Source organism: Grus americana, chromosome 11 (genome assembly GCF_028858705.1).
Source record: "Grus americana isolate bGruAme1 chromosome 11, bGruAme1.mat, whole genome shotgun sequence".
NCBI lineage: Eukaryota > Metazoa > Chordata > Aves > Gruiformes > Gruidae > Grus > Grus americana.
This window is the reverse complement of record NC_072862.1, coordinates 20,080,247-20,106,931: the sequence shown is the minus strand read 5'-3', so window position 1 is coordinate 20,106,931 and position 26,685 is coordinate 20,080,247. Positions and strand designations below refer to the sequence as shown.

At 39.0% G+C, this 26,685-nt stretch overlaps 2 protein-coding genes across 5 annotated transcripts in view; both read right to left on the bottom strand.

The window, feature by feature from the left end:
- The window catches only part of IPPK (inositol-pentakisphosphate 2-kinase), a 58,998-nt gene that overhangs the window by 30,528 nt on the left and 1,785 nt on the right, over positions 1–26,685 (bottom strand). Inside the window, exons 1-2 of one of the 4 annotated variants that reach the window (XM_054837716.1) lie at positions 2,737–2,902; positions 2,087–2,176 (exon numbers count right to left, since the gene is read on the bottom strand). The exons of 1 other annotated variant lie outside the window; for it this stretch is intronic. In XM_054837716.1, coding sequence (XP_054693691.1) covers positions 2,087–2,176; positions 2,737–2,817 — 171 coding nt within the window. In that variant the 5' untranslated portion in view covers positions 2,818–2,902. Of the gene's footprint in view, positions 1–2,086; positions 2,239–2,736; positions 2,903–26,685 lie in introns of those variants that run through there. 2 more of the 4 variants (XM_054837718.1, XM_054837717.1) reach the window with 2 other exon arrangements.
- Positions 21,969–23,372, bottom strand: LOC129211159 (protein BTG1-like). Its single transcript, XM_054837730.1, has 2 exons — positions 23,123–23,372; positions 21,969–22,955 (listed from the first exon to the last, which is right to left on the bottom strand). Exons 1-2 carry the CDS (start codon positions 23,238–23,240, stop codon positions 22,603–22,605), a joined length of 471 nt encoding a protein of 156 aa, XP_054693705.1. The 5' UTR covers positions 23,241–23,372; the 3' UTR covers positions 21,969–22,602.

Genomic DNA, 26,685 nt, shown 5'->3' with positions numbered 1-26,685 from the left:
ACTGTTGCATTCTGCAGGATTAATAACCGGTAAGAGGAAACAGTACCATCAAGCAGTACTTTACAGCACGTTCCACAGAATACCAATGTCTGACTGTGAGAAACCTTTGTCTATATGCCACCATTCAAAGGCACTGGAAAAAACGGTTGCACATTGCCTGCGTCTAGGGCTTATCAGCTCATCACTAGCAGAATTATTAGCTGAGCATGTGACTTTTCTATGACCAAGTTTTTCATTTTGGTACTGTACTAACTCTAGATTAACAGTGCATTACAGTCACATCTTAAAGGGAAAGACAGAGGGAATGGAACAAACCAAAGAAATAGGCATAGCCTTAAACACACGAGAGCACCATGAACTGATGACGTGCACCTTGTTCCTCTTACTCTTCACTCTCAATCCAGACACACTCCATGCAACCAAGAACGAGAGTATCCATCCAGGCTCCGTGCTCACCCCAGCCCAAACACTCTGTGCTTGATACACAAACTTGCACAGCACCTGTTATCAGTGCTTCAAAGAGCAGTCCAGAGGGCAGAAGTTGAAACAAAACTCCCTGGATATTACTTCATAAAGGGCAAAGAAGCTTGTGCCCTCTTCTCCAGATGGAAAGGGATAGGGTTTTTTTTGTTTTGTTTATTAAAACTTCTCAGATCTTCCAGAAGAAGCAAAGAAGAGAGGTTCAGACCTACAGAGACAGGGACAAGCTTCCTCCCCACACTCCAAAATACCACTACACATCAAAAGGGAGAACATGGAAACAACAAGCACACACACAGTTCCACCCTGGCCTCTCACTCACAACCCTCAGCATCCACTCATGTCTCCCTTGCCACAAACAAATCGCTGTCCCTCCCACTAACATTTATACAAAAAAACCCATGAACTGAAGAGATACAGAACAAAGCAAGGACAGTTAAAATTAAATTCACTTAGTTACGCTGCTGTTCTGATCTCACAAACCTGAGAACAACTTGACATCAGATCACAAGAATGATGATTAATCATGCAAGTATGTCCTGTTTGTAAGAGGCACAAAATAACAATTAGCATCTAAACAGTATTTTTATATGCGCCAATTTTACAAGAGTTCACCATCAGTAGACACAAAGCTCTAAGACATAAGATTTACTGGTTCAAAGCTGTCTATAAAGGAGAAATCATATCTATTTCACTTTCAGTCTATCTTAAAGTTTTAGCATCTTATTAAAAAGAGAACTGACACACTCAGCAACTATTCTGAATCTCTGGCAGACTTCCTCACTTTCCAGCTTTTTAAAGATATCACAATTACATCACTAGTAACCCATTATGTATTCTGATCCCTATCATCCAGTGACTGAGTATTTTTTAAACTGTCTTTTTCAAAGCCGAAACTTAAATGGAAAACAAAATCATGCACTTTCTTCTTGCAGCTATTAAAAATATTTTATATAAAGAAAGAAGATACAAGAGCCACAGAAGTGCCCCTCCTGAAGTTTGGAGAGCACCAGAAGATTTCCAGCATTTTCTCAGACTTCCTATTTCTTAACATTTTTTACATCTAGTTAACACTTATAATCCAGAAAAGAGACAAAAAAAGAATCTAGTATTTTCAGTCATTTAGACATTATTTTTTAAAAAATGGTTTTCAGGATTCAACTCTTTTTTTTCTCCTACATAAAGCCTACATTTCATCATTTTGGCTTTGATGGTTTTAGATCTATGAAGTATCAAGAACATTCTGTGGCAAATCCATACCAGAATTTAAAACTGAAATACAAATAAATTTCTAAAACAAAAAATAGCCACAAGTACTTTTTTGAAGAAGAATAAACTCCTTCAAGGGACACAGTTAAAATCCTGATCCTGATATACTAAGTAAATAATATACATGCAAATGAGGCAGATACAGTGACAGCAGTCAAATGAACACAGGCTTTTTAAACTGACATAAAATCCGCTTGATTAGATTTAGCTTTGCTTAATTCTTACTGTTCACCAAAACGCTGAATACATTTTGCTATTTTTATTAATTTAAAACAAAAAAAACCCAACCAAAAAGTCCCCAAAGGGTAAATGGAAGAACACGGATGAGATGACCGACCCATTCACAGAGGTCTACAGCCAAGCCAGAAACTGAAATTGTGTTCTGGAGTCCCACTTCAGCACTGCAGCAAGTGTTGTTCAAAGTCACCTATAGAAAGTCAGCGACAAATGGAAGAATATTTCTTCTCCAGATTTCTTTCTTCTGTCACGCTTACACCCGCATTATGACAGAAAAGGGAAAATTTTAGTACTTTTCCTCACAACTCCCGTTTCCAGACGACAGCTGGCTAGTCATCAACTGCTTTCCCTTCCACTACTGCCAACCCCAAGCCCCAAGGAAAACGCCTGCTAATCTCTCCCACAGGACGGGCACGATTTCCCCGCACGCTCCCGCCGGTACGCAAACACCCCGCCACTGGAATGGAAAACTACTTCAGGAGAGACGGGAGGGGAGAGCGGCGGGGCCGGGCGGCCGCTCCCGCCGAGAGAGGCCCGAGCACCTGGGGGAACACGCCAGCGGAGGCACCACGCCAGGGACGCCCCCCTCCCCGTTCTCCCACGGAGACCCCGGCGCGGCCCCAGCCCCTGAGGGAGCGCGGCGGCTCGGGCGGCGCCCCCCTCACGCGGGCCCGGCGGCGCGGGGGAGGGGCGCCCGCGCGCCGCCAGCCGTTACCCGCCTCAGACCCCGCTTCCCTCCTCTCCCCACACCTGGCAGTGGGAGACGACGAGGCTCTGGTTGCCTTCCCCATGGTACTTCCATTCATTCTCATCCATCTTCTCCACTTCCATGCCCGGCCCGGCCCGCCGCCGCGCCCCGTGGGGACGGTGCCTGCCGCCGGCCCGCCGCCCTCACGCCTCCACCATCGCGGCTGCGCGCCGCCCCGCCGCAGGAAGTTCCGCCCTCCGCCGGAGAGGCGCTGGGGGACGCGGACACGGGACCGCCCGCCCGACCCACCGCGCGCGCATCAGGCAGCCATCTTAGAGCCGGGCAGCTCTGCCCCGCTGCCATCGTTGAGCGGGGCAGAAGGTAACGGCGGCGGAGGGGGCGCGGGATGCTGCTCTGCCCCCGGCCGCGCCTCAGGCGGCTGCTAGGAGCGCCCCGCAGCTCCCGTTCTCCGCGCTCGCCGCCGGGAGAGAGGCCCTCCAGCCTCCCCTTCCTCAGCGACAGCGCCCGGCCCCGCGACCTGCCCCGGCACAAGGCGGCGGAGGGCCCAGCCCAGCGCCCGTCTTGTCAGGTCTGGGGGGCCAGAGCGGAGGCAGGACGGGTACCTCTGCCTGCAGAAACGGCGGCTTTTGGTGCGCCTACCTCTGGTTGCCCACGTCACGTACTCGGATACCGCGCTCTACAAAGGAGTTTGCACCTGCAACAGAAGTTATTCAGATGATCAAACACACACAAACACCAAAAAAAAAAAAACCAACGCAAAACCCAAACCAAAAAAACAACCTGGAGTTTTACCTTTGGGGGTTTGTTTCTTGCTAAGGCTGTTTTTGAGGTTACAGACTTTATAAAACAAAGCAGCAGCTCTGGTGTTTGCCCCTGTAGGCAGCGTGTCTCTGAACGACTTTGTGCTTTAATACACCAGGTCTTTCAAATACCAAATAGAGATGTTACAAGCATAAATATGAAAATACATGTAACATTCTTTAAACATTTATTGAAATATTTTTTGCTCATTGTTAACAACACAGTTCAATATAGTTTCACAAAGTGCCTCACACATCTATATATGAATGTACACATATATGATGTGCAGTAAATTTAAGACAAATTATCCAAATATCCAAATTCCCTACCATATACACAGGATTAAATTCTAGACCCCTTAATCCAGTCAATTTTATCACTATGATTTTTGACTACAAACAGCAAAACTTATCCTTGAATTACCATTTTAAAGTCATCCCTAAGGGCTCTGAAATTCCCCCTTCTGTCTCCCCCACCAGGCAGCCCATGACAGCAGCCAAACCCATGCACCAGAAGGTAACTAACACTTGCAAGTTTTCCTCTGTATAATGAACATTTGTACGATTTGGATAGTAGCCAAATTTGACTCTGTATTAGTCTGTTTAAAAAGTCAAAGCAAAGAAAATGATGCCTTTTTATTTTTAAAGGAGAGAGAAGATGCACCTAGAAGGCTGAAAATAAAACCTGCATAAGTCTGCAATGAGTCATTGATCCTTTTTTTAAATGTATGTGGTATTGTAACTCAAATAATTTATAATCTAATTTGACTAGAACTTTGAAAAAAAGAGTGTTAAACAATTTATACTTTCTTTTTGACAAAATACTGATTGATAAGCACTTAACTTTTCCTTCTTATTTAACATTATCCTGTGTGTGCCTTCATGAAGAAAGAAACATGAATCCCTGCTCCTTTGGCCATTTAATAAAGATGAAAATAACGACAGAGGAATGTTTAAAAGCATGTTTCTATCACCTGCTGTGTTTGCAAGGTTTCTTTATGTTGTGTAACAACAAATGGATATAGAAAACATACAACAATTTACCATAATTTCCTCGTTTACCAGAAGTGTTATATCAGTTTCACTCAGGACTGCGGGTAAGACTGTGCTATTTATGATACTTGCATTAAAACTTAACTGCACTTCAGAGAAACAGTATGTGGACACTTAACCAGGCTTACATGGAGAAATACAAAAGCAAATAATATGAATATAATGTCTTGCCATGGCAGAACTGATTTGTCTCCATTTTAAAAGGAACTCTAGTATAGCAAGTTGATTCGTTTTCTATTCTTTCATATTTCTGAAAAATGTACATCTACAGAAGAAAAATAAAGTAGAGGTTCCAAGTGCAGGGGTAAGCACACGGCGAACAGCTGAGTTTTCACATAGTCCCTCTCTAGCACATCACTTCCCCTCTTCACCTTTTCCTGCGGCATGCCACGGTGCAGAACTACCACTTGGAAACTGGAGGGGCAAAAGCCCATTAAAGTATTATTTCTCTGTGTATTATCAGTTTTTAAATGTTAACTCATTTCAGGTATTATCTACAAAGTGCTTGAACCAAAATATCTTATGCTTTTGTGCCTTTCATGACACTGAAGCATTGCTTAACTGGAATTCCTCCAACATGGTTGTGTGTCTTGTGGTATAACTACAGACATACCTGGACTGGTTTTAATTAGGTACCTCGAGGCCTGCTAGCACAGACCTCGTCGACCTTTAAAATCCATCTGAAGATTCTCAGTAGATGACCAGGTGTTCTACGGTATTTTAGGATGTAAATAAGCTAGTTTAAAACTGCATCAGGAACACATAAGGTAATGATACCCTCAGTTCTACAGCTCCCTCTTAATCCCCTCACCATTTCTGTTTTGATGTAACCTGAAGGAGTCAGGAGAGCACCACAAGCCTGAAATACATTTCTGTTTCTCTGGGTCCTATAACTGCATTGGGTGGCTATGCTTTATGTTACAACTCCTGTTTCTTGGGACCTTCCAGTGTTGGGGATACATTAAAAAAATTAAAGTAAATAATCTATAGATTTTAAATCAGTGTGTACACTATACTTAACTGTGCAGATGTTCTCAAATAACAGATGAAGTAGCACAAGATCACAGATCATATGACATTAAGAATAAACTAGTAAAATACTGACACATAAGACTGTTGTCAAACAGATTTGCAACTAAAAATGAAAAAATAGCCATCCTGTCTCATTACATGAAGAAAACAGACAACAATACATTAACTAATATAAAATTTCTTCCCACTGGACTCTCACATATGTCATCTTTTACAGCTTCTGTGTTTACCAGGGGATGAGAATGAAATGGTAAAACCAGTTCACTTATTCACTTTAGAGGAAGAAAAAAAAATATCAGGCAAGGATTTCTTGTTAATATTCTGATGGCTATAAAAAGTTCATTAAATCCAGATCTGAGGGAAAAAATAGCATTACTTGAAAGTCATTATAAAACTAGGTGCCCATAATACAAAGGTCTTGTAAGCTTATGAGAAGGATTTTTGTGACAATAGCTACATCTTAGTTCTCCAGGTTCCTAAAATGAAAGCCTTCTATAAAAAGAGAGGGTATTTTGTTCTTTATAAAAAGAATAAGCATGACAAAATAAGATCCTATCCTGGGACCTAAAAACTTCTGCCTGGAAAAATTACATTTAAAAATCACAAATTCAAGGTAGTAAGTCCATATTGAATGGAGATGATAATACTACAATGAAATTGTGCTACAAAATACTATTACTTTTTTAAATGCTGCACCATTTTCAGTTTTCAAAAGATGCAATTATTATGTTTAAATAAGATTATTTGACAGTCTTGTTATATTCAGATCATCAAAAATAGAGTATGCTTATGTAACTCACACCTCATTAAAATTTTAAATCTTTGCCTTTTTTCTATTATCAGGATGATGCTACTGCTCCATGCCTTAGTTTTTTCTCGAATCCCTGGTTTATCTGTGTAATTTCATACACATTCTAGAAATGCAGGAAATCTTGTGCTCCAACTGTCATTTTACAATCTCTGACTGAGAAACACTGACCCGACAAACTAAAAAAAAAAGTATTACAATAGGACTGGAGCATGTCATTTGATGGCTTTTTTTTTTTTGAAAGCACATGTGGTACTTCAAACCACAATAAAATATTTTAGAAACTACACAAGTCTATGGCTTCAGGAATAGGACTAAGTATCAAGAAAGGTGACTCAAGGTCAACAAAGATAAAGCCACATATATGTTGTTAATAGACAAGAGCTTGCATGAACTTACCCAACCATCAATAACCACAGATATGAATAAACAGACATTATAACTACTAAGAGATTTAATTGCTACATACAGTCTGATGAGGGAGGAAACAAAGTTACAGACACAGAGCATAAATAACAGCTTCTCTGTACAGTATATATAACACCAAAGAATTGCCAAGACAGACAATTTTATTTATTTAATTTTTTTTACGACATAGACAGGATCACTAAATACTGTTTTCCATGCACAGGAGTCCTGAACATTTCTTGAGGGGAAAAAAAAAATACAACTAATTACCAGGGGGGAGCCCAAAAAAAACAAAAAACAGCATTGTAGTGAATTTTTGGGACCAGTAAGAGAAAATACATGGGGAAAAAAGATCTAACTAGAAATTGTTGGAGGTCTTTAAAGCAGAACATTATGGTAAAATTCTAGTAGCTTTGACGGGGTATTAAAGCAGAATGGAACAAAACCAACCCCATCTAAGCACCTCCTAAAAAGTCTTTAATCCTGTAGGCAAGGAAGAAAAAATGAAGGGATAAAGAGCTTTTAGATCTTGCCTTGCATTAAGTGACATACCAGCAACTGGAAAACAAAATGCTCTTTACATAGAGGTGAAAGCAAAGTACCATAGCAGACTCAGTAGCCTGGTCAGAAGTCACGTAGATGCAGTATTTTTACTGCTTTTAGGACAGGCTTACACTTCTTATTGCAGATACTTTGCTGTTAATGTTATACTATTCGCTCATGATCAAATACCTTCTTGCAACATATAACTTCCCCTGGGAAAACATTTTATTGTCTGATACCACAAACATATCCTAACCTTGTGTTTAGTCCTTGGACCTGTTAATGGTTAGAGTAGAGCACATCTTAAACTTCTTTTTACACCAGCCCTGTGTGACCACCTCTAAATAGGGAAGAGAACGTGTATTAATCTGGGTCTTTCAGTAAAACTGTCAGCATTTGGCAATTCACTTCTGAAAAAACCTTGAAATCTTCTTGGTTAAAGATTTTAGTTCACCGAGTACAACATCTCCAGAAGATAAATTACAAATTGATGTAAACTGGTCACATATTACATCTCAGTTTATACCCAGAATCACCAAACTGCATAACAATGTCCAGGGACAGTACAGAAGGACTGAGCAGCAGTTTCTTTCATACGCTTAGTGATAAATTCAGATTTATATTTCTGACACAGCTATCAAATACTTTAAAAGTCACAATTCCTTAAATTCATACACACCACACTTTATTGGCTGCAGTGCTAATAATTTTGAAGTAATCTCTGAATTCAAACGGCAGCATACAAAATGAATACTCCCTCCAACTCCCCGTTAAGAACCCAGTTTACTGGAACCCTCACATTGAAAGCAATAAACAGAACCTATATTTTCAAGAGAAATTTGAGTTTTAAAATTTGAGAAAATTATCTGTCATCTCCAATACATAAACACAGGTATAATGCAGTTTCACAAGCAGAGAAGCTAATATAAATACTATCCTATCTCAAAAAGGTAATTTTACTCTCTTCAAATCTGGCCATATATTCACGTGTCCTCTCTTCGCATTGCCCTTAGCACATTTAAACTCATGCACCCATGTGGCATGTTAGAGGAGATTATTCATCAAACAAATGGTCAGGTTTTCTCCAGTGGAATTTTTTGGCTTCTTTTTTCCCCCCTCCCTTTTTCTTATTAAATTCTTTAGCAAACCAGTATGACACATTGCATTGCCACGCAACTCCTCCAGCCATCATTAAAGAAGGAATGGGAACACAACCAAAACCAGTAGGGAGTGCAGGATTAGCCATTTCGTTGCTAGCTCATTTTCAGACCAGATTAAGCTGATTATGAAACTGTACTTTCAGCAGTACTGCAGAACCTCCTAGCAGGACGAATGTGTGGGGGCCCCTTCAAGGAAAGAAGAAAAAGCAGAGACTGAACAGATATTTCTGGGCATGCTCTGAAAATCAAGAGAGAGCACATCACTGAAGAAATGTTTTGGGAGAGAAAACTGTATCATTCATTGAGCAGCACCAGAGCTGTCACAGGCTATTTTGGGTTGAGGGTTTCTTTTCTGGGTTGTTGTTTTATGGGTTTTTTTCTCTCCCCCAGAGAAAACACATATTAGATTTCCGCCATCCCTAGATGTAACCATGTTAAAAGAGAGTTGAACTGCGTTATCAGAGTATCGGTGATAAAGCATGCCAATAAACTATGCTTTATTGATTTAAAATAGCTATTTCAAAGGTGACAATATACAGTTCTCTAGATTAAGGTGGAATGAAGTGGATATTTAACAAGTGATTATGACCTCTTCCTGGTTTTCCAAAACCAAGTGTAAAATATTTATGAAAGTATCTCACATGGAGCAAAAGCATGAACATGAGTAACAAGTATACATCTCGCACCTTTCCAATAGATTTCCAGGAAAAAAAATATCCAAATTGCTTGGAAAAGAACTATTCCTAACAGTGACAAGAAAATAAGTATACCAAAATATATAGAGATGTTCTAGATCTCTCAAGTCAAGCTTTTTGAGAAATTAAATTTAAGATGACTGAGCAAGCATAAATTCTAAATCAAATTCTACCCTTCTAGGAACAGAATCAGGCCCAAAGAGCAGTGACACCCCTTCTCACACAAGGCTTGGCACCTTGGAAGGTACAAATCCACATGGCATGAATGTATAGATTCAAAATTACACCTTGATGTTCTACTGGATGGCTGGTTTTGAACTTATTTATGAATCTGTGATACTAAGAGTACAGAAAGAGACATCTACAAAAGTCGTTATCTGGAGATAGACATTCAATTACAGTTAAAGATCAATGACAAAAGATATACTTGTAGTTACCGGAAATGTAATTGTAAAATCCATTAGAGCAATCCTGCTACCCAACACAAAACCAAGACAGCAGACAGAGCAAAAATAATTTAAATGATAGTATTTGTCTCCCATCTAGAAATAAGTATCTGGAAAGAGGAGATAATCTGACAAAAGCAAGAAAAGTAATGGACACAAATGCTTGTTTGGTTGTTGGTTGGTTGTTTTTTTTAAATGTGATTCAATTCATGAGGCTCTGGGAGTGGTATGTTTTACAAAGCAAATCTATTAATATCAGACAGCAAAAGAGACAGAAAGATTGGTAAATCTTAAAACCACTGATTACAAGGTAGGCATATTTTTGTATAAACAAAATGGGCTGTTTTTCCATTCTCTCACTTTGTACCACAAAAAGGAAGTTACATGTTGTTCACATAATTGCTTAATCTACTTCTGGATGGGTATGAAAAGCAGCACTGATGATAAAAATAAAAACTCTGAATTGCTTTTCTGTAAGAACCCAGTTGATCACTATTAATACTTTGGCTGCCATGCAGTTACAAGTTTCCAGGGGTTTACAGTGTTGCAAACTAGATGTAATGGGAAACAGCCTCATCTGCTGGTTTGAGAAGATACTATCAGGTGTCTATGCATAGTGTAATACTTGCTGCTTTTTCTCTCCCCCCTCTCCACTTCACAGGATAGGGGGTTAGGTTTTTTTGCTGTTGCACTATATAGTATAGCAGCAGCAAAGCCTCAGCAAAGCATGCATTCCTCGGATGACTGAAGACCCTAGATAATTGATTAAAAGGATTGGCTCTGTATCTACTTTCTATCTGCTGTTCATTAATATAGACAGACATGTCTAAGGAGAATGCTCAAAGACTTCCCATTATTTAAAGATTCTTGTAATTTTACTGAAACTTCATATTGTTCCTGATCAGCTATTCCATGGTACTGTTTCAAACAGAAGTGTTTGATGGAGATTTTTGCTGTCCTTTTTTTGTTTAAAAAGTTAATTTAAAAAAAAAACTTCTGAAAGAAGATTATTGAAAAATATGCTGGTTTATCTCATTAAAGATTACACTTTTTATTAAGAAGCATTAGCATTGAAACGATCATGGAGAATTTAGTGGACAACAGTATGGAATAACAGGTCATCCTGAAGTTAAGGATGTATCTTTTCCTGTCTTTTTAGCCTCAGTGAGAGACTAAATCTAAACTTCTGCTAATGTACACATGTAATATTAACGATGACATGAGCTAACTTCTGACTGGTATTTTTACAACACGCATTTAAAAAACAATAAAACCCCCAAGATAGTTACATATATTCTTAAAGCATCCCCTCTTCCTTACCTGCTCTTACAGATAAACTGCACTCAGGGCCCCGAGTGCATCAACAGGCTGTAATAGCTCTGACCAGCCTCCATCCATCGTTCTCTGCAATCCTCCTCCACGAGCTCTCCCCAGCCCCCCAGAAGCTTAGGTGCAGCTCTTATACAGCACCACAGCTGCGTGGCCTTGGATCTGGTGGATCAGCCTTATGACATACAACTGTGAGAAGCCAGTTTGGACCACCACTGCTGGCTCAGGTCCTTGCCCCTGCCCCAGCTGTCCTGTAGCAGTCCGGGACCAAGTGAGAGTGGCTGCTCTGCAAGGGAAGGCCAGCCAGGAGCTGGGGTGACAGCAAGGCACCCCAGTGAGGCAGAGCATTAAGGGGTGCAGTCCTACAGTACCTGAGGAAGGAGAGCAGAGCAGGTCTGTTGACAGTGACCAGCAGTGGCCCCAGGCTGGTGATTGCCAGGTCATCTGTAGTGATGAGGCAGTTCAAGGTCATGGTACAGGCCAGGCATAAGCGTACCTACAACCGAACCCATCATGTCTCTTCCTTCCCACAGACTGTCCCTCTTCTACCTTTCCAAACAATTGGTCATTACTTTTATTGCTGTTATGTGTCTTACACACAGGTTTCCTCACTTGCCAAGGGATCCTATGAGTAAGTATTTTCTATACCCCTGTGTGGTATGTTAGCCTCCTGTTCCCTCAGGAAACTGCTCTACAGTTAATGTAATTTCCAAACAAATTGTTTTGTTTTGCTGAAGTTAAAGCTATGACAACTCTGTCATTATTCCATTACCTTGATTACAGAAAGTATTTAAAGAACATGGGTCACTCAGGTTACTTAAATTACCTTGGCTTCACAATTCCATACTTCCTTCATTTTCAAAGGGCTGCTCAGTTCCAGTTCCCATTCAAATCAAAAGGTTCTGCATTCACTTAACATTTCTGAAAGTCAGGCCACTATTTCAATGTCTATGCTTAGATGACAGACCTTAGATGCACAGGGAAGAGGTTAAAAGTAGATAGAAACAAACAAAAGAAAAAACTTAAGATAGGAATGAGCATACAGATGGTAGTTACAACAATGCACTTAAAAAGTAGAAGAAAGGAAAACAGAAGCAAATAAAACAAGAAATTTGCAGAATATCAAAGGCCATAAGCCTGAACTGTTATTTCTGCATACAAATTGCATTTCAGAGATTAGTCCTAGAACACAATTTATTATGATGTGAAAATCATACCACGACTAATTCTTTTATCAAGGGCACAACACTGTTAAACACAATTGTGTAAAAGAGGCTTTACAGAAAACTGTTCAGGAGACTAGATCCACATTGATCCAAAGAGGAAAATGCCATTTCAGGAATAACCTATATTACCTACCAAACTCTGACTCACCAGAAGTTGCTCATAGCAATTATTCAAAAAAGGAACACAACCTAACCAGTACTTATCTGTATTGTGTAAAGCCATACAAGCTACATATATATTAACCCTGAACAACTCAGAATCCTTGAGAGGTGTAAAAAAATCCTTGCATAAGGATCACTCTATGATCTAAGTAAAAGGACAAACATATGGATCTTGCCCTCTAAGCTTTTAACCTTCCTCCAAATGTATTCCTTCCAGTTCATGAACATTTCCCAAGGGCCATTCTGAGTTTTGATAAGTGTTTGAATTTCCTGGTCACTTTTATTCCCCCATCTGCCTACAAGCATCATTTTGCCACATTTGGCTCTTGTTGCAGGGGATACTTTGCAAGATCGACGCCATGTTTCAGTTCAATGCCAAGTAATTCTGCTTAGGCATTATCAGTTTACAGAAACAAGATCGTTGGAACAGAAGGACAGAGCAAAGAGCTAACTAAAAAAACCCCACATATATAGATTGATCTATCAGGAATTTTCTCTTACTAACAATAGATTTTAGAAGTGATGCTTTATTTCATAACCGAAGATGCTGTACTTAATGAGATATATTTTCCTTTCTGCTGGAGTATTCTTGCTGTATCACACTCTAGGAGGACAGTATAGTGTGGCTTTGTTATCTGTGTACATAGGTAAGCTTTACAAGATGTTGAGGATATTCACAAGATCTTCAAAAGATAGTCATGTCCATGTACGTACTATACTAGGAGTAAAGTGAAATGACAGCAAACTTTCACAAGCATCATACTATTCTTTAGACCATGCATCATGGTCTAAAAATTAATCGTGCTTCCTCGCTATCGAATTTTCAGGCCCATTCTTTTGTATTACTGCCGACTTAAAATATCCATTTGATTTCAGAGATATTTTAACTCTAGCAGAAATAAATAACTAAAATCTTTTGTTCTAACAAATATTTGCCTTTACAAATATTTACCTTTACCAAAAGTAACACCATTCTTCTGCTACTAATTTCCTAAAGCAATCATTCCAAACATGCTGTCTAAAGTAAAAGAAGTGTTACTGATAAGTCACTTAAATTACAACAAATACACAGGAACCCTTCTATATGAATGGGGAGTTTATATAATAGATGAAAGAACATTGACATACTGCTTATTTGTTTTTATATGGAGATATCCACAAAGGCACTAGGTGGATTACATAAAAATATTTAAAATCGTCCCTCTTCCAAAAAGTATAAACAAAGATGCAAAAAATAGCTCCATAAATAAAGCATGAAGGTAGAAAAAAAAATAAATTCCCCCAAGACTGTTAATCATTAAAAAGCAAGCTCAGCTTTGTTGTCTTATAAAAAAAGGGGCAACTACATTTAGATTTTGCATACAAGTTTTTCAGTTCCTCCATTTTTCTGCAGCACAGTGAAATGTTTGTCAGAACACAGGATGATAGCCTGTAAATGGTAACCCTTTACATGTTCTATATAACGAACATTATCCTCTCTAGGTGATAGGCCTCCCATTCCTCTGAAACTGGGAAGATTTCACAATTACTGAAAAATGTTTGTGGGACAAGATGAGAGCCATCACTGATGTGACACATAGGAAAGAATAATACTGGAAAACCCAGAAAACAGTTTGATTACAATGACAGAAATTCAGATATGAAAACAGCACTTAAAAATTGGGGGGGGGGGGGAGTGATAGAGGGAGAAATAAGGGAAACTCGATGAATTTCGAACAAAAAGACAATCAAATGCCAATTGAAGACTTCAGCATATACTTGTGAAAAAAAGGTTAAAAATTGGAGACTAAGCATGGAACAGGAGACAACTGTATTACAAATGAAAAAGACTTACTGGAAAAAGACCAAAGGATCTATTTTAGGGCTACTAATTCACTGGCAGTTTTAAGTAACAATAAAACTAGCTGTAGATACAGGCATAAAGCTTAGATGCTGTTGCCGAAAATGGAGTTTGTTTAGTTAGGTGTCTGAAGCAGTGGAAACAACATGCAGTTCATCACAACAGCATGTTAAATAGTTAGCTTATAGGCAATGAACCACACCAGGAGATATGTGACTAGAAGAACAAGAACTCAGCACTGCTATCCCAAAAAATCCAGTCTTCAGAAATATTGAAGTAATCTCCAAAGGAAACAACTGCTGTAAAAAATGCAAATATTCTAAGACATATTAGCAAAGGTATAGAAAAAAATGTATATGGTGTTTTAGGATCCTGTCTGAATATGTTACAGGTAACTTTTTTCAAAGGCGTAATTGTTTGCCCCCTACACTTAGTTAACAAAGCTGATACCAGATCTCAATAGTCTCAACTATGGATCCTTGTGAAGTAATAACGAAACAGATAATTCTCTTTGCAAAAGTAACTTCCATGGCATTTAAAATACTATTGCTGCTAAGAAGAGAATACAAAAGGTACATTGTGGTATAGTGTTACACTCACCGATCTGTGAGAGCTGTAATAAGGCTGGAAAAAAATGCCTCATAAAAGTTCTGGATTAATCTTCCCTTTTTAATCCAGTGTTGGTTCCTATTCCAATTCTTACATTTGTTGTCAAGACATGGTGTCTGCCAATAAACAAGCATTAATCTCGTTTCATTTTATGTCGATGCAAAGGTTTAGCAAATTTAATGAGAAAAGGTTATTTGAAGGACAGAGAAACCACAGAAAGGTGAGAAGGGGAGAGGGCAACAAGAAGTTGTCTTGTATATGCTTGTCTTCCAATTTCTAGTCAAGTAAACTGAGATGGATACACAGCCTACTCTGGATCACAGCTAAAAAGAAGCCCTTTAATGTCAGCAAACTTTTGCTCCCAGACTGCTTATTTCAGTTTTCATTCTATGATGTGTTCAGTGATCAGCAGTTTAGACCACATTTAGGAAAATAAGCAGTGTTTAAGGCTTGTGGAAGAAAAAAAAGATAAATATCTGTTTATTTTAGAACTACACACAGCTTTCCCTGAATATACCATCAAGACATATGGCGCACACATACAGTTGTGACACTTAACACAAATTATTTTCTTTTCTGGTGAAGTGACTCACAGACAGAACAGCTAAGGTTTCAGCTTCAATTAAATTTTCATTTGATACTTCAGAAACTAAAAGGAGCTCCATGAAGGTAATACACAGGACTCAGTTAAACAGTGCAAGTGCTTGAAATGTTCATCTAGGCCTGAGCCAAAGGGCTTTTAATGTTAAACATGGGAGTAATTTCTACTGACCTCTATAGAAGCAACAACTTCCGCTTATTAAAATGTATAGCATTAAGTCATTGAAAAAAAATCTGCAGACTGTCAGAGATATTAGCTAAACATCATTTAGTGAAAATACTGATAAAAATCAAGTGTTCCGTAAACGTTCATGATTCTGAATTAATTTTGCTCAGCAAGACCTTCATCCATCAAAATACCTAATTCCACATTAAATGTTCAACACTACTACTAAATTCAAGTACATCTTTAATTACTCGACTGAGGTCTTAGCATGCATACTTCAACCACTTGAAAAAATAGCTCAACCCACATCAATATATTCAACACATTCGGTTTCAGCATCAGCCCATCACATTGTAGGGCAAAAAGAACAAACAACCCTCTCCCAAAACATTTGTACATCTTTTTCCTCTAGAGGAAAAATGCTTTGACATTACCCTTGTATCAACCTTTAACATGTGGTCAGGTGAGATGTGCATTTGATAACCCCTGGTATATCCAGACAAAAACACCGTACTTCCCATAAGAAAGGATCTGGATGAGTAATATGTTATTTTGAGCACTAAATGAAATGTTCTATCATCATATGTGTTAGAGTAATTCTGTTTTCGTTTATACTTCTGCAACCTAAGAAATACCCTGTCTCCCTAACAACACATGATAATCCAAACACACAGAGTAAGAGAAGGCAAGTCTAAGGGGTCAGCTTTTATTCTAATCCATTCCAAGAATATATAAAAGCATAAACCAGTAGAGTTTATATTCTTTTCCATCACTCCTACATGTGCCTTTATGCAAATCTAACCCTCAGGTTGCACATTTGCAGCAGAAACATTCACATAACACTTCTGATGCTAATGATGCTGTATAAATAATATGTAGGGGACTAGCGCAAAGTGTCAGTTACATATTCATATCATACATATGTACGGTTATTAAAATAGAATTGCATATAAAGATGTTGTACGCTAGGAATACTCATTAGTATTTTACTCACCTACATGCAACATTCAAAATAAAACTTAGGTCTTGCAAACACCACAGTTTCTAAGTACTTGTGAATATTTGTAGATATTTATAAATAACAGGAAAGTTCCTCTCCTCCTCTGAGCTCCAGTGGAAGAAAGAGAGTTCCATGTCAGCACTCAGTGTAAAATGAAGTAAGTTTAGTTGTTTGAGGATACAGTGACCTTGCTTCTGTGCAGCATGGAACAACCGGGGCTCAGTGTTCAGACAGTTTAAGCAATATTTTCTGGTACAACCTACCTTTTTCCTCAGTTTTCTTGCATGTTTGTTCATTCTTCGTTCACATAGCAGACAATCCTGGGAATGGTACACGGAAGTAATATCAGTCATCTGAGGCCAAAGTCACTAATGTCAGCTGTAGAAGGTGATCAATTTTACAACAGTTTGCATAACCAGGCTCTACACTACATCATCCCAAACATCATAGTGCACTCACGAAAACTATAGTAAAAATTGCTTTATGAGGTTGATTGTACGTGTTACTACTGAACTACAAATAACATTTATAAGAGTTCATGTTCTAGACAGTTTATATGCAAAGTTACTGCATCACAGCATCTACAAAGATTGTATTTATACATGCATTTTTCTTTTTTAAATGTGCTCTGTTTCAAAGATGAACTTTCATACTCGGCATATCTCCAAGATTACAAACTTCTTTTCCTAAGCTGAGTATTTATTTAGCATGAGAGGTTTCCTTGAAACATTACAGAACCATTTTGTGATATAATTTTTCTTCTTCCTACTAAAGCACAACAGAATTATTTTATCAGGAGAGATATTTGCAACTCTGTCAGACTGATTTGCTGTTTAATTTAACTGAATGGATGTTTATCATATTTTACAGGTTGGTTTTTTTCCTTTGGATTTTTAAGAACCACTGGGAGAATAACTGATAACTATATAGCTTCTTCTGCTAATGAGGCTATACAAATATTACCATCAATAATCTGCGGGCCAATAGTTTAAAGTAACAATAAAGCCAAGTTTGTCACAAATCACAATTTAATTTGCATTCTCATTGCTTCCTGACACTTTTTAGAGATCTATCAGTCATACTGATTGCAAACAAGGGGCAGCTGAATCTCACAGTGCAAAGTGACTCTCCCAAGCAAATTAAAGATTCTTTCATGCAATTCCATTTCAATTAAAATATATTGCCCCCCCAAGAAGTTACCCAAATTACAAGCTAAACCCAGCAGTTTACTTCTCAATGAAAATTCTACATAGCCTTATAACGGAAAGCAAAATATCACTTGTTATTACTGGAATAAATTCAGTCCCCAGCAAGAAAACAATGAAAATAGATGGACCTATTACTCCTACAGCATAGAAATTACCAAAAGTGATTCTGGCACCACAAGAAAAAAACCTATTTATAAAAAGCGAGTGTGGCGACAGTAAAAATGTATCAGCCTTGCTACTCAAGAACTAGAATGCCTCTATCAACCCACAATACAAGTCTTCCCACTCTGCCATGGCAATATCCATCATCTTGGAAGAATCACACAAAGCCAAACTGATGACTCTTGTGATGCTACACTGATACAAGGTAAGGCAGGAATTAAGATGAGATCAAAGTTCTGAGTCACACTCCTTACAAGTAAGAAAAAAAATAAAGGTGAAACAGAAAAAAGCCAATGTGCATGGATTATTGTGAAGAAAAAAATCTGAAGAAAGCTAAAAATGTGAAAGGAAAATCCATGGTTCAAATAGCTAAGAAAAACAGCTATGCAAAAGCAATGACCTTTTAAGATACATCAGCAAATAAGTGAATTCCAGTACTAAAAAGATGAATACAGTAAAATTGCTGAAGTGAGGCAAAAAGCTGTATACGTTCAATAAATATCACCTATGTGTATTTTATAATACAGGTAATTTTGTACTACATGAGGATAATGAAACACTTCCAAAATATTTATGGCAGATAAAAATCAAGATAATTTTCAGAATTTCATACAGAAAAACATAACCACAAGGTCTAAAAAAAAAAAACCACCTAAGATAACTGCCTTAGGATATCTGCGAGACCTCCATGTCTATTTCCAATGCATGTGGGAATATTTAGAAAATTTCTCCAGAGTAGGTGTCCCAATGTAAAAAAAAAAAAAAATTAACAACTAATAATTGCAGGAGAGTGAGAATGCTTTTAATCATGGATTAAATGTAAAAGGGAGGTTAATTAATGAAGTATTAATTCACTTCATAAGAAGTATAATTAAAAGGAGGACAATATCATTAATGCAAGTCAACATGGTTTTATAGAAAAGCTATCCTGTTAAACAAACCTGGGGTTTGTCCTTTGTGTGAATAATTGCAGTAACACTATTTACATTTTTATAAGGCACTTCACCTAAAACACAATAAAAATAACACTGTAAAGAATGCATTACATGAATTAAAACTGAGTTATGAGAAAGACTTCTTATTTAGCAATTATGTCTGTAGTAGATCTGAAGTAACTCTTCATTGTTCTCAGTGAAGTGAAAATCACAGTACTGTCAGTGCTGGTAGAATGGCAAACAATGGTGGGAATGGTGTGATCCGGATCAGTTGGTTCACCGCACTCATTTCTTGAGAACACATTCTCATGCACATATTAAAAAAATTGAATGAGTGTTTGCAGAAAGCATATGTGTAATTCCTAATTAAAATAAAATTATTTACGCTCAAACTTAAAAGGCTTAATCTTTTTAATCCTTCAAATAAAAAACAGACTTAATTTGACTGCAGTATAAAGTGCATACAAGAGGCCATACTGAAAGGTTCTTTCATCTTGAGGATAAAGAAATAAGGACACCAGTGGTTAGAAATTAAACTTAAAAAAAATATACCAAATTTCATATTTGTACTTACCTAACACTAAAGATAATAGAATCTGAAACAAATACAGATAATACTCTTATATCTTGAAGTTTTCAGATCAAAACTATACACCTCTGTATTCTTAGTTGCAAATAACGAGTCAGAGGTGCAATATATAGGAATTGCAGTACATAAGTGGTCAGGCTATATAAACTAATGGGACCTTCTGTCTCATTTGGATTTTACAGCTGAAAGACAAATGTTATTTTATTGTCTTCACAGCAAGGCAACGTTTTGGAGAAACAGGCAAACGTATGTTTTTTCCCCTCTATAAACATTTCTTCCTTCAGCTTTACTTATCCAACAGTTAACCCACTCTCATACAAACAGGCATGAAAACAAACAAATATACCCTTCCTCCATATATTTTTACTGCTTCGAGGAGGCTAGCATGCAATAATTCTTCCTACAGAATCAAAACCATTCTGGTCTAAATTGTGACTGATCAGATGCAGTCAGCCTTGTGTGACAAGTACATTATTTAAAATATGTTAAATCTTAAGATTTTTGGCTTTTGTTGTAATGGCAGAATGCAAAAAAACTTATCACCTTTAGGGAAAGCACAAAGTTAATTTTATTTAATTCCTTCAAATAATAGCCTCCCTGGCTTACTACCAAGAGCTCTATTCCCTCAGAACAGCCTTTGTGCTGTTGGTAGGTCTTTGACATTTTTTAAAGCAATAGAATGTAGTCCTAGATGTCACAGATATTACAGCGTATTTACTTCCAGCTCAAGTATTTTATTTCAATCAGTGGGTTTTCTTCAAGCTCTCCAGTCTCCTCCACCTGCTTGTCTGTAGAGTAACTACAACTCTATGCCTGTAGCTTAAGTATATGAAAATCGAACTTGAATTACATTAGCAAAAATGTCCTGTTCAATAATAAATATCAAGCTTGCAGAGAGCATAGAATACTTTAGATGTGATATTATATACACCATAGAAAATACCCCATTGAATATGGTAGGATTAATAAATAAGAAGCAATAGCATTCACCATGGCTGCATTAATCCAGGCTCTTCTCTACTTTTACAGACACCAGGCAAGAAGAGAACATCTGAAACACTTGTTGAACCCTACACACCCAATAGCTGGAAGTCATACCCGATTCCCCAAGTCATCTTTAATTCTACTTTAAGTGTTTACTGCTATATAAAAGCTACTGTTAAGCTAAAAACTTCATACTACATCTTTTCCAGACAGGCTGTTAATACCACGTACAGCAAGGCCAATTATCTTTCAAATGAAATTTAATGAAAGAGGGCATCTCACCCTCAGCAGATTTGAAGTTATTCTGTTCAATTACTGACAAATTTGTCAAATATATTTCCTTAGGACCTCTAAGGGACAAGTAGTCAGTGGAGGTAGTTCTATCAGAGAAAAAACCTAATGTCGCAAGAACTGATTTTCATTCTTATATAACAAAAAGCCAATTTGCCAAAGGACCTTTAACACCCAATTTTTAAAGTAACCCGGGAACTTATTTATTGGAGTGATAGTCTAGAAACACACAATCAATTTTTACAAAGTTTTAATTACTAAGAAAATTGCACTATGGATTTTATTTAGATTAAACAAATACTACTAGACAAGCCTGCCTCCAAGATAATAAGGCAAACAGCAAGTAGTAAGCCACAGCTTTTCTAATGCAAACAAAGAAAAAAAATCCTCTGTATGCAAGCCGGAGTTCTACCCTTTCCAGTTTGCCCAGACTTGCCCTTTCCTTTGCTGTATGTTTTACCATGTTATTGACATAGCCCAAGATATTTTTTTTTTGCTGACATACTAACACTAGACAAAGGTCTCTTTCATCAAGTATTCAACTGTACTCGAACACCAGGCTACCAAAAAACCAGCAGTGCTAGATACTATGCAGTCTTTTACAGCTAGATACAAACCACTGCTTCTTAGAATAGGAATCACAGTCTCTGTAAAACAAATTCTTTACTGGAATATCAGTACTAAGAGTCTTCACGTAAACCAGCAACACAAAGTTTTGTTGTTACATCAAATCCACTGTATTTGATACTTTTACTAAACTTGTACCCAACCGGTATTAGAGATGCTGACAAAATGAGAAGGAATTCAACATAATGCCAGAAATGGTAAGTTTTTATCCTCCAGAAGTCAAGGTAGTTACACAGTATCAGTGATCACTGTTTCACTATAGCTTCCTAGCTAGTTTTAAGTTGAAGTTTTAAACACAATTTCCCAATAAACTCAACTATTTTTTTTTTTACAATAGATTAAATGTTAGAAGAGTTAATTTTGCTTCCAGTTTGATACTGTACACACTGAAAAACAAAACACACAGCTCTACACAGACACACAGCCAGCAAGCTTTACTGAAGCTAAGCATTTTGAGGTGATCTGAAATAAAGATGAATGTTCAGAGCTACACCTTTCTAACTGTGAAGCTATCTGTAATGATTAGAAATAGCTGGAGTAAGCTTTGAGAGCAACGTAAAAAGCCTGGGGAAAACAAAACCACACCACAAACAAAACAAGTCAGAAGCAGTCTGAGCAAGTCTTTATTGTTCTACTCCAATAACTAGAAATAACAAGACAAACCAATTCCTCAATCCTTTTTGTCAAAATGTTGGGGCATGATGGAATCCAGCCCTCAAACAAATACATGCTTTGAAAAAGGAAAAATTAAAGAGTTATTTTTGTCATCTGTGCCTCACAGCCAAACTTGAATGACCCTGAGAGAAGTCTGTGCAGACAAGTCACTAGAAAGATTTATGTGCAGCTTGTTAGATCTGTTTCCCACCCCTCCTTTGTGTTATTGCTCTGCAAATTTGAGGAATGTTTTAGCAAGTGTTAGTCTTGACTAAAGTATATCATAAAGAATGCTACAATATTGCTTTTTGTTACAAATAGCCAAAACTTCTTTGAAAATATAAATGTGTAAAACAATCAACTGACTGTACAGTGCATTTACAGTACACAATCCAGAAAGTAACATGCAGTGTAAAGAACTGCTTTATACATTAGCCCTTGGCCACACAGAACTTGGCAGTACTAGTACAACTTTAATGACTATAGGGTGAAAAAAAAATTAAAACCCCAAAATCCCAGCTACATCTAAATTTCCCATGAGATTGGGATACATACATCATTGTACAAGGAATAGTAATTTTTAACTAGAAACTGTCATCATGTTGTAATTCTTGGAAGGGCTGGATCTGCCAATTCTCCACTCCTCCTTACAGCTGGTCCTACTCTCCAGTGGTTTGGTCATCTTCCCACCAGGCTGGGGACTTTCATAAAGGACACAGATAGACCCATCTTCACCTATGCGATAGGACACTTCGAAAGGGTCGACCCAAAGAGTTAATTCACTGGGTAAGAGCTGGAAGAGTCTCTCGTGGCTCAGTCCAATCATCCCCGCTGCCTTTCCTATCAAGGGGTCCATCTTATGGTTGATCCTAATGCACCGGTACCCGGAGCCCTTGGAGGGCACCAGGGGGAACCAGTGGTGCTTGTAGTGCTCTGCGGGAAGGAACAAAGAGGAGCTTTACCACGGCGCCGGAGCCCCACCGCCCTCTACCCCACGGAGGCTGCGCTCCGCCGGACACCCTCACGGGGCAGAGGCGACCGGTCGGACCGGGGAGGCCCCCCCAAACACACCCCCGCGGGGTCCCACCTCCCCCGCTCACCGCGCAGCGCCTCCTGCAGGCACTCCCGGAAGCACCGCAGCTGTTCCTCGCCGATACCGCCAGCGGCCCGCAGGAGGCGGGTGACGAACGCCGCCGCCGTAGAGATCTCGGTCCTCATGGCCGCCCCGGCCGGCGCGCACGTCCCCGCCGCTGCCGTTGCCGTCGCCCCGGCCCGCTGCCAGCGCCGCCGCGCCTGCCCCGGCCCGGCCCCCGCGCCTCCGGCCAATGGCGCCGCCGCGCAACAGCCGCATCACACCGCGGCGCCCCGCCCCGGCCCCCCGCATAGGCGGGCAGACCGAGACCCCGTTGGCGGCAGCGGGAGTGGGGCGGGGCACCCTCCGCGATTGCGCGCGGCCATTGGGCCGCCGCTCAGACCGAGCCGTGTTTGTTTTGTTGGCGGGGGGCGGGACCTGCCGCCGAGGGGCGGAGCGGGAAGGCACGCCTCCCGCGGGACAGAGCGGCGAGGCAAGCCCGGACAGCGCCTCGCCGCCTTTTCCGACCGTGCCGTCAGGCGTGACGTAACGGTCAGTAGCGGCGTTTAGACCGACGAGGCATGAGAGCGGGAAGAGGCGCTGCAGCACCAGAGCCACGCTCGGGCTTCACTCAGCCGTGCCACGAGTCCACCGGACCCTTTTCACTCTCTTAAGACCCAATATGAGCAAAATCTAGAGATACCCGTTTTTAGACATACAACTCCAAAGCCAAGATGTTCTTACATGGCAAGACAGCAAATAAGTTTTGACAATATCCCCTCCTTGTTTACTGAAAACTGTTCTTGCGCTTATGTAAGAGTGATACAAGAAACTACAGGGGTTTTTTTTTTTTCCAGGAAAAGAGGTGGTCCAGAAAGCATCAGTTTTCTTTCAAAAGCCTGTTTACCTGCAAGTGATCAGGAATTTGGCACACTTGAAAGATATGTGCAAGAGCTAAGTAAACTGAATTCTGCTTCGTGCACGAACTATGCAAATACATTTGTTGTCAAATGCACTACAGTGAAAGGATACATCTTTGGCCTGTATTTAAAGTACTGTATTGCATCTTTTAAGTGTGATACCAGTCCAGAAAGATTTTTGTTATTAGAAATAAATACAATCTAATGCTTATTTGAGCATAAGAAAAGCCATACATACGTTGCACCAAGTATCAAGCTTCTCCGCTGGCCCTGCAGATCTCACCAACACCACCACAAGCATCTGGACTCTGAGCAGCGTCTTTGTGGGGCATAAAGGTTTGAGCTGTGGAAATGTTTGGTTGAACCATTTGTGTCAGCACAAACTTTGTATTATTCTGATGAATAAAGTACACGGCTTGTTTGAGACAAGGAACTTTGTTGATGACTCATTAGCATCATCACTGCTCAGCCTCTTGAGTTTGAAGAGTAACTACAATTCATCTCTATCATAAAAGTTTTCTCTTGCCAACAGTTGTCCTGGCAAATCAGTTTGCTCAAGAGCTCCAAAACAGTGAGTCTGTTGGGTCACTGACAGAATTACTTCCTCCACACAACTGCCAAGTGTCAGCTGAGTTTCATGACAGTTCCAGTGATGTAGATGCTGACACAGCTGTGACCTTCCCGCCTTCAGTGCTGTGGCAATATTCTTCAGCTGTTTTAAAGCTTTCAAGAAGTGACTGTGTTTAGGTATAGCCAGAATTCCCCAAATTTACAAAATGCTTTTTCTCTCTCTCTATTTCAAAGACTAAACACAAACTTTTTTCCCCAACCTTGAAGTTCTGTTCACAAGCGATTCCTCCAACCACTTTTCTCAAGAACAGTAACTAAGGTCAGGACTTCATAACCAGAACTACCTACAGTTGTAACTGAACATACTTCTCAAAAAACCATCTTCCAAAAGTTCATGCAATGCCTTAAATGTTTCCCCCCCTCACCTTATTTAAATATATCTTCTCCCTTGACTGGTTTTCTGTCTGAAACCCACTTTGGAAAAAAAGTATGTTGATTTGTCTACATCATTGGTTAGGTTTAAGACTTTTTATTCTCCTTTGTTAAATTAGAGCTAACCACTCCTTCATTCCTCTCCAATGCCTGCCTTATGCCAGAGAACCCCTTCTTCAGAGGGATCTCACCACTGAGGAGACTAAATAATATCTTGGTTTTTTTCCCCCCAACTGCCCATCTTAAGCCTTTTCCCCTTTCTTGCTTGTCAGCTTTAAGAACCTGACATCACTTCTAGTTCATCAGCTGCAAAAGGTAATTAAGAGGACAAAAAAGCCTTGTCTGCAGACCTTTAAAAATTAGATCCAGTTTTACTGCTACTTAGAGATTACCAGGCAATATTCATTCATCGATAAAAGTGTGAAGAAAAAAAATACTCAAGTCAGGCTAGAGATTTAGTTGTTACTCGTAACCAGTTTAACACAGGTTGAAAATTTACAGGAACTTTCCCCAAACCTCTGTCCCTTTAATCTAAGGGTCAGAACTCATCAAGGCTGTAATTACAGGAGAACAGCTCATCACAAAGCCAAACCTCATCCTGCACAGGAAGAGTTCCCAGGGGAATGCCCAATTACTGGGATAGCAATAGCAGGACAGGCAAACAATTTTTGAAGTTCACTCCCAACACTTTATTTTTGCTAGATTCTGCCATCTGACATGTTAAAACATTCAAATAAAAGTGTCATTACAATTAAAGCTTCTTCAGATTCATTCTGTTTAAGTCTACATCCAGAAAGTAAATTCCTATCCAATTTGAACAAAGTTATTTTTAACAGTATGACAACATTAGAACTCATGTAATGCCTCCTTACTTGATGTTACTCAATTAAGATGATTAAGACTTCTTGCTATAACTTTCCTCTAATAGCAAGCAACAGGACCAAGACCCTCAAATAACAAAACTATAGACATTTGTTCAAAACTCAGATGCTATCACCTAGTTTAAGAGTCCCACTTCACAGCTTAACTAGAGTATAATTCTGTATGCCATTTTATAGCCTAACCAAAGAGACTTTTATCAAAGAAGGAAATTAAAAAATAATCTTCCTTCACCTCCTCTTCAAGAGAGGACAGCAGATTTCTGTGCTTCCTTTTCCTCTCACTCACAGCTGTTAGCTCTAGACTACCTCCTCTCCTAATCAAGTCTCAGATCTTGAGCAAGACGTTATTTTTATTAGAACAAATTTTCACTGAAGACCAGTTTGCATTTCAGTACCACAAACTTGAGATATCAAGCTAAAAGAATCTCTGCTGGTACCTGGACATATCAGTTATTCAATTACTTCAGTCATATTTTATTCAGTGTTTTGAGAATCAGAATACAAACCCCAGTTCTTCAGCTTTGGGGACTTCATTAGTAAAGCTATCCAGGTACACATGGACTGTATAACCCTACATTTGAGCAGACACATTTGAGCTTAACTTGCTAGTTAAGTTATGTGACAGCAATTAAAAAAAATGAGTAAGCCTGCATTATTTGTTACTCAATCTAGACACTTGGTCTATTCCTGCACAGCAAAATCTTACTATTACTTTAAGACAAGCTCTGGGTTTATTCTGCACATTCTGTCAGGTACTTATCTCAAAGAGTTCCCCACCTTATTCACAC